The sequence below is a fragment of the Myotis lucifugus genome, unplaced genomic scaffold (genome assembly GCF_000147115.1).
Source record: "Myotis lucifugus unplaced genomic scaffold, Myoluc2.0 scaffold_257, whole genome shotgun sequence".
In the NCBI taxonomy this organism is placed as follows: domain Eukaryota; kingdom Metazoa; phylum Chordata; class Mammalia; order Chiroptera; family Vespertilionidae; genus Myotis; species Myotis lucifugus.
In genome coordinates, this window is record NW_005871305.1 from 620,853 (window position 1) to 634,980 (window position 14,128).

The 14,128-nt window shown below is 39.6% G+C and overlaps 2 protein-coding genes across 8 annotated transcripts in view; one reads left to right on the forward strand and one right to left on the reverse strand.

Annotated features, from left to right (window-relative positions):
* SLC25A40 (solute carrier family 25 member 40) overlaps positions 1-8,487 on the reverse strand; it is a 28,361-nt gene extending 19,874 nt beyond the window's left edge. The window contains exons 1-2 of the mRNA XM_023762724.1: positions 8,370-8,487; positions 1,505-1,570 (exon numbers count right to left, since the gene is read on the reverse strand). The gene's annotated coding sequence lies outside the window, so the exon portion shown is untranslated. The remainder of the gene's footprint in view (positions 1-1,504; positions 1,571-8,369) is intronic.
* A 334-nt stretch (positions 8,488-8,821) lies between these two features.
* The window catches only part of DBF4 (DBF4 zinc finger), a 21,327-nt gene continuing 16,020 nt past the window's right edge, over positions 8,822-14,128 (forward strand). For 2 of the 7 annotated variants that reach the window (XM_023762717.1, XM_023762718.1), the window contains exons 1-2: positions 8,822-9,105; positions 11,214-11,386. In XM_023762717.1, coding sequence (XP_023618485.1) covers positions 9,060-9,105; positions 11,214-11,386 — 219 coding nt within the window. In that variant the 5' untranslated portion in view covers positions 8,822-9,059. Of the gene's footprint in view, positions 9,106-10,077; positions 10,113-11,181; positions 11,387-14,128 lie in introns of all 7 variants that reach the window. The other 5 variants (XM_006099069.3, XM_023762719.1, XM_023762720.1 and 2 more) reach the window with 3 other exon arrangements.

Below are 14,128 nucleotides of genomic sequence, written 5' to 3' on the forward strand. Positions count from 1 at the left end.
AGGCATTACACAACTGTCATTAATAGAACATGTCCTCTGATTTTTCAAAAAGGGTAAGTACTTCAGCTAAGCCATGAGCAGCATCACACTTGCAAGACAATAAAGCATTAAGAAAACAGACTCTATGTAAAAGAATGAAAGCACCCGATCAACAAGACTCAGAATCTGTGAATTTAGCCTCTTAAGAACTACTCAGATACTTTAATATGGCAGAGTTATCAGCAAATATAACCTGATTTTTACTGCATACCAAAAGTTGTTACAAAGGTATAAAATAAAAACACATAACCTCCATAAGAAGCATTTTAGAAAAATTTGATGAGAAAAGCAAAATATACTTTCTAAAAACAAAGTTAACAAAAAAAAGCATTAAAAAAAGCATAAAAATCACTTATAAACTTGCTACTCAAAAATAACAACTGGCAAAATATAGGTGTCATCTCTCCAAATGTCATGTATACACAAACACATATGTAAATATACAAATGTTGTGTGTATATATTATATACAGGGTGGGGCGAAAGTAGATTTACTGTTGTTTTTACATGAAGCAGAGTTTATTCTTGTATTATTATTGTTTTTTTATTTTCCAAACAAACAACTGTAAACCCACTTTTGCCCCACCCTATATGTATATGTAGATATTATCTGCAGGTGCAGATTACATTTAATTAAACATGATTAAATAATTGTATATCTGTGTACATACTTTTTTAAAACAAAATAGGTTACTACTATTGTATGTAAATTGTAATTGAAAAATAAAATAAACAAGATAAGTTACTACTATTCATGTTGTTTAGTAGACCACTTTGACACTTTAAAAAATATAGACAGTGTCAATAAATATAGATCTACATTATCATTTTTAATGCTTGAAGTTTTTAATTTCATTAATTTAATCAGCCTCATATTGTTAGATCTTAAGGTTACTGCCAATTTTTCAATGGTGAATATGTTCTCCCATTCAGTGGGCTGCTTTTCATTTTGTTGATGTTTTTCTTTGCTGTACAAAAACTTTTAAGTTTGATGTAGTCCTATTTGCTTATTTTTCCTTTATTTCCCTTGCCCCAGGAGGCATATCAGAAAAAATATTGCTATGAGAAATGTCTGAGATTTTACTCCCTGTATTTTTTCTGGAATTTTTATATTTCAAGTCTTACATTTAATTCTTTAATCCATTTTGAGTTTATTCTTGTGTATGGTGTAAGAAGGTGATCTAAATTCATTTTTTTGCACATATCTGTCCAATTTTTCCAACACCATTTATTGAATAGACTGTCTTTACCACATTGTATGTTCTTGCCTCCTTTGCTGATATTAACTGACCATAAAGGCATAGTTTATTTCTGGGCTCTCTATTTTGTTCCATTGACCTATATGTGTGTTTTTATGCCTAGTACCATGCTGTTTTGATTACTATGGCCTTATAGTATAGTTTGATATCAGATAGCATGATTCTTCCAACTTTGTTCTTCTTTCTCAAGATTGCTGTGGTACCTACCTGGTTTAAGTCTTTTCCTCAACTCTATGCTCCAATATTTTGTTTGTAACATCAGTAGCTGAAAATCTGTAGTGAAAACCAAACAAAACTTTTTATCTTTTCACACAGGAAAAGGATAACAAGCCTAAAGGAAAGGAGCATGTACAAAACTTTAAAACACAAATTAACATTTATTGACTGATTTCTGGTAAGTGCTTTGAGAAATATGAACACTCCAGAAATGCTAGCCTTAGAGTTATGGAAGTATTTGCAAAAAACGTTCTATTATCCCAGTAAATATATTTCACTTTAAAGACAAACAACTCTATAACCTGAACACACTGATCAATCTTAGATTTTAAGAGTCAAAATAATTGATTTTGTGACGTGAAATTAAGTATCCAGCATCATCTATGGCATATTTGGGAGAGGGGAAATTTGATCTGAATCTAAGCAATCCTTTAGATCTAACTTCCATTTAGTTCTAGCAGCCAAACTTGCTAAAATAATCTGGTATTATTTCTAATTATTGTGTAATAGTCTCTTGAGGTTGTTTTTTTTATATTGTCTGCAAATATTTGATTTCTGCCATTCTCAAACATCATGAGACTAATTTAATCCTCTTATTGCAGAGGCCAGGATTTCCAACACAATATTAGATAAAGAGTGGTGAAAATAGCCCAGCTGATAGGGCCAAGTGATTGATTGTTGACCTCTGAACCAGGAGATTAAGGTTTGATTCCCCGGGTTGCATAGGGGGCGTGCAGGAAGCAACTGATCAATCAATGATTCTCTCTCATCATAGATGTTTCTCTCTCTCCCTCTCCCTTCCTCTCTGAAATAAATAAAAACATATTTTAGAAAAAGAGTAGTGAAAATAAGTATACTTGCTCCATACCTCAATTAAAAAAAATTCTAAGATTTCCTATTAGGATGTTGTTTGCTGTAGACTTTTTGTTTTTAAACAGAGACTTTTTATCACATTAAAGAATTTTATTTCCAATCTTAATATACTATGAATTCTTTTTTTATTTCAGCTTTGAGGTAAAACTGATATATAAAATATTTAAAGCATACATCACGGTTATTTGATATACATATACACTGTGAAAAGATTCCTCCTATCTAGTTAATTAACACATCATATAATCTAGATGAAACTGACAAATGCCAAGAATCACATAAACCACCAAAACTTACTTGAGAAGAGACAGAAAATCAAAATAGACTTATAACAGATTTAATTAGTAATAAAGTCTTCCAACAAAGAAAATCCAGGACTAGTTGGCTTTACTGGTAAATTCTATCAAACATTTAAAAAATAATTAATACCAATTCTTTTCAAAGTCTTCTAATAGATAGAAGAGGGAATACTTCCTAACTCATTCTATGAAGCCAATATTACTGATACCAAAGCCAGAAAAAGACGTCACAAGAAAACTACAAACTAATATCCTGTATGTACATAAATGCTGAAATTCTCAACAAAATACTAGTAAACCAAACCCAGCCATATATCAAAACAATTCACACCATGACCAAGTGGGATTTACCTGAGAAATAAACTAATTAGATTTACTTGATACAAATGCTGACCTATCTCACTAGTAGTGTCAAATTTAAGAATCTAGATTAAGTTCTCGCTTTGATCATTCTATCAACACTGACTATTCTTACATCTAATAGAAAAGGTAAATATCTTGGTATTAGCTACTAAAAACTTGTTTTTAAAGCACACGCTATGTTCATAAAATTCAATAGGACCAATAAAACAAATTTTGATTCTACTTCACAATTTTGCTTAGGACCAAATCTTTAATAAGAATGTCACAAATGTATAAGTCTATTAATTAATTATATAAATTTCCCAAATTATCTCAGTATAAAATAACACTGATTGATCAAAAATCAGGATCAAAATATATGCAAAGACTCTGTGAAGTGGGGCAAAATAGAACTGTAGTAAAGAAAGAAATTTCAAAGACTGAAAGAAGCTACCCTTAAGTGGATCGTGGAAGAAGTCACATGAATTGTAATGGACAGCAGAATAAACATTTTACAGCAATATAATGATGACTAATCCAACAGTAAAAATAAGAATTTAACCTTTATTTAATCTATCTGCTTGGAGCTGAGCAAGATGTTTCATCTTTCCCCTATACCTTTCCCCAAAATCCTATGGCATTAAGCTTTTAAAAAGGCAACATTTATACTTAATATGTATGATTTATAATAAAACTAACACGATCACTTCATGGTATAACGCCATTAGAGAAAAATTTAGCAATATATTATAAAAAACAAAGATGTGGTGTTCTAAAATAAAACAAACAAAAAACCCTACATGAGACGCCAGTTCACACCCAGTGAGTGCCTAGATGTGAGACTCTCATATATTGCTGGAGAGAAAGGTTAAAAACGTCACTAGTTTCTCATAATGTTAAACATTCAGTAACCACATGATCCAGGAATTCCAAGAAAAATAAAAACATATTTCCACAAAAGAGCAAAAGACCAATGTTTATAGCAACATTATTCCTAACAGCCCAACACTAGAAACAACCCAAATATCTACCACCAGCTGAATGGATAACTTATGGTATATTCACACAATGGAAATACTACTCAGCAATAAAATGGAACAAACTACTGATACATGTAGTAAGATGGATGGGTCATAAAGTAACTTGTTATGCAAAATAATTCAGATCTAAAACAGATAAATTATATGTTTACATTTATACGAAGTTGAAATCCAGGCAAAACTACTTATGATAATAGAAATCAGAAGAGTGGTTATCTCTGGTGGGAAAAGGGAGCTTGGAACAAGGGTTGATAACCTTCTGAGAGGGCATAAATGTTCTATGGGGTGGTCATTACATGGATATACATATTTGTTAGAACTCATCAATCTGTATGTTTAAAATGGGTGCACTTTATCGTATGTAAATTAAGAATATTGAAACCTTTTTAAATTTAGATGATGAGTTCTCACTGGCATAGCACACTGTAGGTACTCAATCAATACAGAAGGAAAGAAGGAAGTGGGATAGGTAAGTAAACTGTTTTACAGTCATGGCCAAATATGTAGTCTGTACTACCTACCCTAAAAGAATTTACGATCTAGATCAGAATATGATATATAACCTTTGAACCAGTCACACCCCATACTGGGGATAGAGCTTGCAACCTGGGCATTTGTCCCGACTGGGAATTGAACCTTGACCTCCTGGTTCATAGGTCGATGAGCAACCACTGAGCCACCGCTGACCGGGCCCAGTTCATTATCTTTAACAGCTACTTTGGGTGCCACAGCAGCTTTTGCACTATGCTGCCTCAGAGGGCTCCACTCTCAATTTTTGAATCTTCCTGTGTTGCTTATTCTCCATTTTTACCCTTCCCCTAGGTTGTGTTCAATGACTTGACATGCTGAATTTTTCCTGCTTTCCCAGCCATGCTCACCTGAGACAATGGACTTCAGTGCCACAGCCACTAACCAACTCTATCCTTTCATATGCTTGGCCTGCCAAACTAAGAACTTAACCTCTGAAAAACCTTGGGCCTTCCAATTCACCAGAGTAACGAGACTCTAAAATGTGAAAATTAAATATTAAAAGTAGCAACAGAAGATAGTATATCAATAGTTGGCAAATTAATCCAAACAGGAATTATTACAGGCCCCAAAGGAGCAGGAAATAAAGGCTGCATCTAAGCTAGGCTTGCTACAAATAGGAAAGAGGAACAATTGCCAGCCAGGTGGAGAGACTTAAGCAAAAGAAAATAGGAAAGTGATGATATTACAGAAGAACAAATATATCCGTTTGTCTAGATTCTAGAATAAGAAAATTATATTTGTGTTTGTATGAGGTAATCTGAAAAAGTCAATTAGTTCTCATTTGACAATCACAAAAAATTACTAGGTACAGTGAGCAGATATTGTCTGCATTTATACATGAAGAAATTATAGCATAGAAAGGGTAATACTTGGCCAAGGTCCTTAAACTATTTAGAAGTAGAGCCCATGCTGAATGATTTCTGATTCACAGCTAAATGTTCCTTTAATTAGTTCATTCTACTCAATGTTCTCCTACTTTGCTTAACAGAACTCTTTAACTTCTCACCACAAATATTCTTCTTGAATGTATACTTTTTACCTGAAGCACATTTCAACACATACTTTACATAAACCTTATTCTCTTACCAACACATGAGCAGGTTTCTATACTTACAGGACACAGATATAGGACTAAGTCCTTCATCCTATGGCTATTAAAAGATTTGAGTTCCAATAATAATTTTTTTTAATTAATCTTGGGTTACAGATTAGAAAGTTACTAACACTATCTAGTAAAACAGACCCTGCTTTTCATAGCTTGGCATTATCACATGCAGTGCAGGCAAGGGTGTGCCTAAAACAGTGATGGCGAACCTATGACACGTGTGTCAGAGGTGACACGCGAACTCATTTTTTTGGTTGATTTTTCTTTGTTAAATGGCATTTAAATATATAAAATAAATATCAAAAATATAAATCTTTGTTTTACTATGGTTGCAAAGATCAAAAAATTTCTACCAGAATTAAGTTAGGGTTTTTCAAAATGCTGACACGCCGAGCTCAAAAGGTTTGCCATCACTGGCCTAAAAGCACAGGGATAATGAGATTACTGTCCTTCCTCATCATAGTAAATAAGGAAGGTAATTCATTTTTCAACAGAACATAACATGGGCTTCATTTTTTGATTTTCTTCGATAGAAACATGTTTAAATCCTTCCCATATCCCCCAAACCTTCCAAAGACCCAATCTTCCCTTCCTACCATTGTAATTCCCTACACTGACAGATTTTTTGCAAAAGTACGTACACTTAATATGTTTCCACGTCAAGCCTACCGTTACCTAGTACAGTACTTACCTTATCAATATAATGAATTTCTCACTAAGGAAACCAATGGCATCTTAAACAACCAGAATGAATCAAGTCTAAGAGTTTTTGAATTCTTGAGGATAGAGGGGCTGGTGCGGAGTTTACCACCATTACAGCACTTACTGTGCTCTCACTCTGTGCCAGGCACTGCATTAATAAGAATGTTTCATTTAATCATTGCATCTGAGAAGTATTTATTATCCTTTTTCATAAATTAAAATTGAGACTCAAAATTACCCAAATCCATATGGTTAGTGAAGCCTACATAATCCCAATGTTTTCAATTCTGTGACTTTTAAATATATATGTAATATCTATCTATATATCTATATCTATATATCTATCCATATACATATATCCATATATATATGTATATATATCTGTATATATATATATATATATATATATATATATATATATATTTATTTTATTGACCTCAGAGAGAAAGGGAGAGGGAGAGAGAAATAGAAACATCAATGATGAGGGAATCATTGATTGGCTGCCTCCCGCATACCCTCCACAGGGGATCAAGCCTGCAACCTGGGCATGTGCTCTGACCCAGAAGGAAACCATAGGTTGACACCCAACCACTGAACCACACCGGCTGGGCTTCTGTGACTTTTGACAGCGGTTTTGTTCCCAGTTCTCTTCCTAACTCTGTGGCCTTTCTCCGTCTCTCTCACTGTTTCCTCACCCTCTGCTCATCACTACTTCTCTTGCTTCACAAGCTCCCCCGAGGCAATTCCACTTCCTCCCAGGACTGTAACTACACACTATATTAGTGTTTCTCAACCTTTCAACGTTTTTTATAAACAGTAAAATCTTGCTCTCTCTCTAGTTTGCATTTTGAAAATAGGTTTTTCCCAAATAGAAATGCTACTAGTAATGTTGGATATTTGTCCAAACTGCACCTCCTCCTGCCTCTCAAGATCTGCTAACCCCTACAGCTGAGAATTAGTGACTGGTCTCGTTCTCCCATGACTGAGAATTAGTGACTGGTCTGTGTGATGTCCCTCAAACCGATCAACCTTCCCTTTCTTTATCGCACCCACTCCCAGACATCTTTCCTGAGTTAGACAAGTATTACCAACTGTCTAAAAACACAGTTCCATGGCCGTCTCCCCAGGCCCTTCGATTTAAAGCCATCCGAAAAACAACAACAACAACAAATCTCTCTAATCAAACCTGAACCATCTCTTTTTGTTCTCCATTTTGGCTAAAGGTATCCCAATCCACCCTTGCCTATGCTTTCAGGTACCTATTTTCGAAACGGTTTTATTAGCACTAACTTCTCTGAACTATTAGGTCAAAAATCAACATTAAACAATGAGTGCCTCTCATGGCCAGGGGGTAAGAAATGCAAAGTGTTACTCTTCGTCCTTGAGTGTACAGGCAGAAACATACCCAAGCCAATATTTTTTTGTGTGAAGCGTTTTCCCATCTACAAAACATTTTAATTTAACCCGTATTATAATCCCACTATTATCCCCATTTTATAGATGAAAAAACTGAGGCTCAAAGGGATTAGGTAATTTAACCAAGGATTAGGTAATTTAACCAAAGTCTTACAAGCTGGTAAGTGTCCAGTCCAGACCCCAAACCCAAGATTTGAGATGTCCAATTCCGCTCTGGGACATAAACTTCCCCATCATGAGACAGGTCTGTGCAAACCAGAGCCCCACACGGGGTCAAGTGCAAGCGGGGCGCTCCAGGCGGGGGTCTCCTGGCCCGACCCTCCCTCCACCGCCCCCCGCCGCCAGCACCTAGCAAGTCCCTCCGAGGCCTGCGTCCAGCCCGCAGGTCTGCGGCGATCGATCGCGGGAAACCCACGCTCGGCGACTCCAGGCGCGCTGAGCAGGGGCCGCCGCCGCCTCCCCGCCCGGCCTGGGACTGAGTCCCGGCTCAGCCGCAGCCGCCGCGCCTCCAGACCACAGGACAGCAGACCCGTCAAAAACAAGCGAACCTGGGGGAGAAGGCGGCAGCACGGCGGGCGACCCCGGCAACCCTAGGAGGCGGGAAGGCCGCCGGGGGGAGGGCTGGGGCCGGGCCTCCGGCGGCTAACTGCATCCACCTACGTCTGGGTAGAACACGGGAGCCACCAAGCCCTCCTCGGGGACGGCCGCAGGGACCGCCCCAGCGGCGGGTCGGCGAGCGCCGGATCTGAGGCAGAGGGCATCGCCGTTGGGGAGGGGCGGGGCGGAGACGGCCTGTGGGGGCCGGGGCCCGCGGCGCGAGGAGGCGTGGCTTGCGGCGCGAGGAGGCGGGGTTTGGGGCGGGGCTGCGACGTGAGGAGGCGGGGCTTGGGGCGGGACGTGCGGCGCGAGCAGGCGGAGCTTGAGGGTCGGGACGTGCGGCGTGAGGAGGCGGGGCGCGCGTCTGGGCGCCGCGGCTTCGTGACGCGTTTTCAAATCTTCAACCGCCGCAGCTCCTGGTGTGTGCGGGTCCGCGTCTTCCTCCGAGCCTTGAACCTCCCCCGGGCCCGGAAGTCCGGCTAGCAGGCCTGGTGTCTCCCCAGCGCGGGTGTGCGGGTCTGCGGAAGGGGAGGCGACTGGCGGGTCCCCGGGCCTCGGGGAGCCGTGTTCTCTCGGCCTCCCGGCGCGACGCCCTCCCCGGACCCTCTCCGGATCCAGCATGTAGGTGCCGGGCGGCTGCCATGAACCCCGGAGCCATGAGGATCCACAGCAAAGGCTATGTCCAGGGTAGGAAGCCCCCCCTCCGCCTGCGTCCCTTTAACGGTTTCCTCCCTCCGCTTCCACCATGGATGCTTTGTGGCGTCCTCCCTTCGGGTCCCTGCTGCTTTCCTGGCGTGTGCGTCCTTCTCTGTGGCCTAAAAGGAAGGTTTCCTCGGCTCAGGGTTTTGCCCCAAAAAGGGAACGGATCTCGGCGCAGCCCTGGCGCTCTCCGCGCCCCTAACCGCAGCCCCCAAATGCCGGGGGTGCCCGTGTTTAAAACCCGAGAACAGTGCGCGCACCCGGGGCCTCGCCGGGGACCCTCGGGGAGAAGCGGCCGTTCCTGGCTTTCCGCTTCCTGATTGAAGGGGGTGGTGGTGGGGGTCTTGGTCCCGTTCTTCTATGTTCTTCCCTCACGAAGCTGAAAGTGTGTGTGTTTCAAACCCACCATCGCTGTTTTCATACAGATAGATAAAAACAAACTTCCGTTTTCAGTGTTTCTTACTCTGTATATATTATACTCGCTAATGACCTCTAACCTACGAACAGATTGTGTTCTGAAAGTTAATTTGAAAGCGGCTTGGAAATAGTGAGATGAATGGTGACTCGGGGCCCCAAGTGGACCTTGTAGTTCTCCACGGAGAGGCCGACTCGCGATGAACTAAGCCTCGCGCGGTGCGGGATCTCTGAGTTCCAGGTCCTTCTCGGAACCAGGGTTCTTGCATTGCTACGTGTTTAACATTTTTTTAAAAATATATTCCATTGATTTTTTTACAGAGAGGAAGGGAGACGGATAGAGAGTTAGAAACATCGATTAGAGAGAAACATTGATCAGCTGCCTCCTATACACCCCCCAGTGGGATGTGCCCGCGACCAAAGCACATGCCCCTGACCAGAATCGAACCAGGGATCCTTGAGTCCGCAGGCCAACGCTCTATCCACTGAGCCAAACCAGTCAGGGCAACATTTAAAAAAAAAAAAAAGTGTTTTTATTGACTTTAGATAGGGAGGAGCGGAGACAGCGGAAAGGAGAGGGGGTGAGAGATGGGAACATGGATCCCTGCCCCATGCAGGGCCCCCACCGGGGACGAAGCCCACAGCCTGGCCGCCCCGCCAGGAGTCCGCCGGCGACCCCTGGGCGCGCTCAGCCCGGAGCCCATAATCACACTGGAGCCCATAGCCACGCTGGAGCCCCGTAGCCGCACAGGAGCCCATAGCTGCACCGCACTGGAGCCCCGTAGCCGCACTGGAGCCCCGTAGCCGCTGCTGGAGCCCATAGCTGCACCGCACTGGAGCCCATAGCCGCTGCTGGAGCCCGCTAGCTGCACTGGAGCCCCCTAGCCGCACTGGAGCCCCATAGCTGCACCGCACTGAATAGCCGCACTGGAGCCCCCTAGCCGCACTGGAGCCCCATAGCCGTACCGCACTGGAGTCCCGTAGCCACACCACACTGGAGCCCATAGCCGCACTGGAGCCCTGTAGCTGCACTGATGGGGCCAAACATTTAGCATTTAAGTACCTGTTTTGAGTGTTCAGCAGAAAGACAATGCTCCAGAAATAGTTTGTTGAGTAAATACCCCATGAAGTTTGCATTTTAGGAGGAGGAAAATCTTTCAATAAGGTTTTATGTACTGGTTCCCTACCTTCATACATAAAACATAAACGCATGAATATTTATTTCCTTCAGACTCAGCTATGGGCTGTAAACAATCATTGCTTTGCAATACAGGATCGGTTAAACCAGGGGTGGGCAAACTTTTTGACTCGAGGGCCACAATGGGTTCTTAAACTGGACCGGAGGGCCGGAACAAAAGCATGGATGGAGTGTTTGTGTGAACTAATATAAATTCAAAGTAAACATCATTACATAAAAGGGTACGGTCTTTTTTTTTTTTTTAGTTTTATTCATTTCAAACGGCCGGATCCGGCCCGAGGGCCGTAGTTTGCCCACGGCTGGGTTAAACTGTACTGGGTACTTTCCCATCATCTTAAGTGGGACCACAAAGAAATAGGGCTTGAATGGGTGGGATAAAGATTTTCCCCTCTGTGATATGATTAGTGTGTACAAAACTGTTTTTAAAACAACATAATTTTTTTTGTCTGCAGAAAACATCTAATTCTAAATGTTTAAACAATAGGTGGAATCCAACTCAAAAATGAAAAGAACAGACCATCTTTGAAATCTCTGAAAACACTTAACAAACCAGAAAAATCCAAATGTAAGCCACTTTGGGGAAAGATATTTTACATCGACTTACCATCTGTCACCATTTCTGAAAAACTGCAAAAGGACATTAAGGATCTAGGAGGGGTAAGTCAAAATTATACACTGAAAAAAAAGGAAAAATTTGTAACTAGTACTTTTTAATATATAATCGTTTAGAATGTCATTTTGGAGAACATCATTAGTACCAAGTGCAAACTTTTTATGTCATTAATGGAAAACTATCTGTTTTAACCTTTGTAGCCTAGTAAAACTTTCAGTTTTCTATGATTATTAGTTTAAATAATTATTGTAAAGTTCACAAAGTGCAAAGTGAGGTGAGACTCCCTTGTCCTGGTGGAACTGCTAATTGTCTTTCCATTGTAATGCTGGATGTCTTCCCCGTACCAGGAATTCCTTGCTTATGATTATTGGAGAGCTACAGAAATTTGTCTGGATTAGCAAACAATGTTATTTACAGAACCAGGAAAACCTAAGAAGTAAAATTGCTCTTGAGTGATGAGTCTCAACACAATGAATGTCATTAAGGGAACAGAACTTGGAAAACCTGCTTCTTTTATATGCTATACATTGAGTAAATGATTAGGAAATTAGAAAATTTGCGTAAAATTCTAAGATTTTCTTGGGCTTAAGGTTAATTAATATTAAGTAAATTTTAGCGAGTAAGTCTAAAATTTTATTAATTTATTTCCTAATTCTTCCTGTTTAAAAGATCTCTGCTGCACTTTGAATTTGTTAAGGTTAACATCTTGAACAGATCCTGTCTTTCCAGGAGTAGATATTTGCAGAAGCACAAGTAACAAGTTTACTGGAATTATTTATTATTGTGATGTTTTACTTACCTATCCTTGAAAAGCTATTTTATTTTTTTGCTATTCATTTTCTTAAAACATTGAACACATTTTGTCATAGTATCCTATATCATAATAACCATATGATTATATTCCTAAAAGTCATGTTTTATATAGGCCTGCTACCAAGTTGACCAGACCACCTATCAAGAGTGTCTTAATTTTTTAAGGACCTTAGACATTGAGTAAAGACCCTTTATTTTAGAAATTAAATATTTAAGGATCAGGAGAAGGTAAATGACTGGCCTAGCGTTGAATTAACCTCTGATTCCAATGCTGCTGCACAATTCTGTTTCTCTAGCAATTAATGGTTACAAAAAAACTATCTTAAACAGTTTTGCAGCTTTCTCATATGTGATGAATTACCATTAGCCCTTCTGATCTAAATCTGTGACTTTAGATTTGTGTTTTTAGCAATGGAACACTTCAGATGAAATCATATTCAGATGTCCAAAGTGTAAAGCCAGTAAAAAGGGAACTGCTCCAGCTAAAACAGCAGTATAGTAGCTAGTGCTGGGACTGCTGCCCTGTCCCCCTTTTTCTCTCCTCTCACCCCTCCCCATCAGTTCCTAAGGCACTTGGAAGAAATTTTGAATTAATTTATGCATTTGATAATATAGACTTATTAACTTGATTCCTTAATTTCTTTTCAGGAAAAAAAATGTTTTTATCAAATTCTGATCTCTCCATAGACTATCTTTCCAATAATTTAGTGATGTCCTTATTTCTGTCCCTAGCACATTACTACTTCTACCACTGAAAAAAGACTGTTAAGATCTCTAGTGAATTATTAAGGAACTTTGACCTCTAGACACTAATTTAAGAGTTTTAGGATTCAACTTTAAGTACCAGTTAGTTGAATTAGATATTACTTAAAATTCTTTGCTTATTTAATGTTGTAGGATTACTTAGGCCTTTTTTTAATAATTAATCTTTCTTCAGATTAGTACCATCTTTGTCCTTTTCTTTAATTGTCCACTTTATGCATTTGTTTTCTCTAGTTTTAATGAAAACCTCTAAATACCCCATTTTTCTGAGAGTGCACTTCTGACAAATTCAACCATAAAGAGCACAGCAATGAAGTCTGACATAATGGAGAAATATCTTTAATTGTGGCAAAGAAAGTAACTGTTACAAAACCATCTAAAAAGGATATGGAACCAGCCACATTTAAGTCCATGTCTAAACATTTTGGACTAAAATAGGGCAGTTGGAGAAGAAGAAAGATATAAGGGCAGATACCTGGCCATATCATGAACTTGAAGACAGTTACTTGTTTGATGTTTATTGTGACATTGAGTCATAAGAAAATAGCAATTGCTAATAAATTGAAGACCATGATAAAACTAAGTCAGCAGTACAGGGCATAGTATTAAGTGTTTTGTTACAATCTAAAATGAATCTTATGCCCATCTTCCCTCAGCTAGGTAGAGATGGTATGGGTGCAATTATTTTAATACAACATAGAAGGTCAAGGAGAGGGGAAGATTGCAGCCAACTGAAGAATCTTGCAAGCCATTTTACAGACACAATTTGAACTCTGCTTTGAAAAAATGATTATGATTTGGATGTGGAAATTCATTCAGAAATTATTCCACCAGTGTCTCCCATATGCCAGCACTATTTTAGATGCTGGGGATGCAAAAATAAGTAAGAGGTAGTCTAGTTCTATAGGAATTTTTATTCTATGGGAACATCAGTCACCTAAATAAATAATTAACAGCATAGTATTATGAATACTTTAACAGAAACTATGTAGAAATTGCCGTTAGAATATAGAGATGGAAATGATTGGTTCTGCCTTTAGAAATTATACGAGAGAGAAAGTTTGAGCTGAGTTTTGAAAGCCTGGTAATATACCAGAATGAACAAACTTCAGTAGAGGAAAGAATACATTCAAACAAATGTCAGTGTGGTTTGTTGGAGCAGCAACTAATACACCACTAGAGGCCCGGTGCACGAAATTTGTGCACAGGGC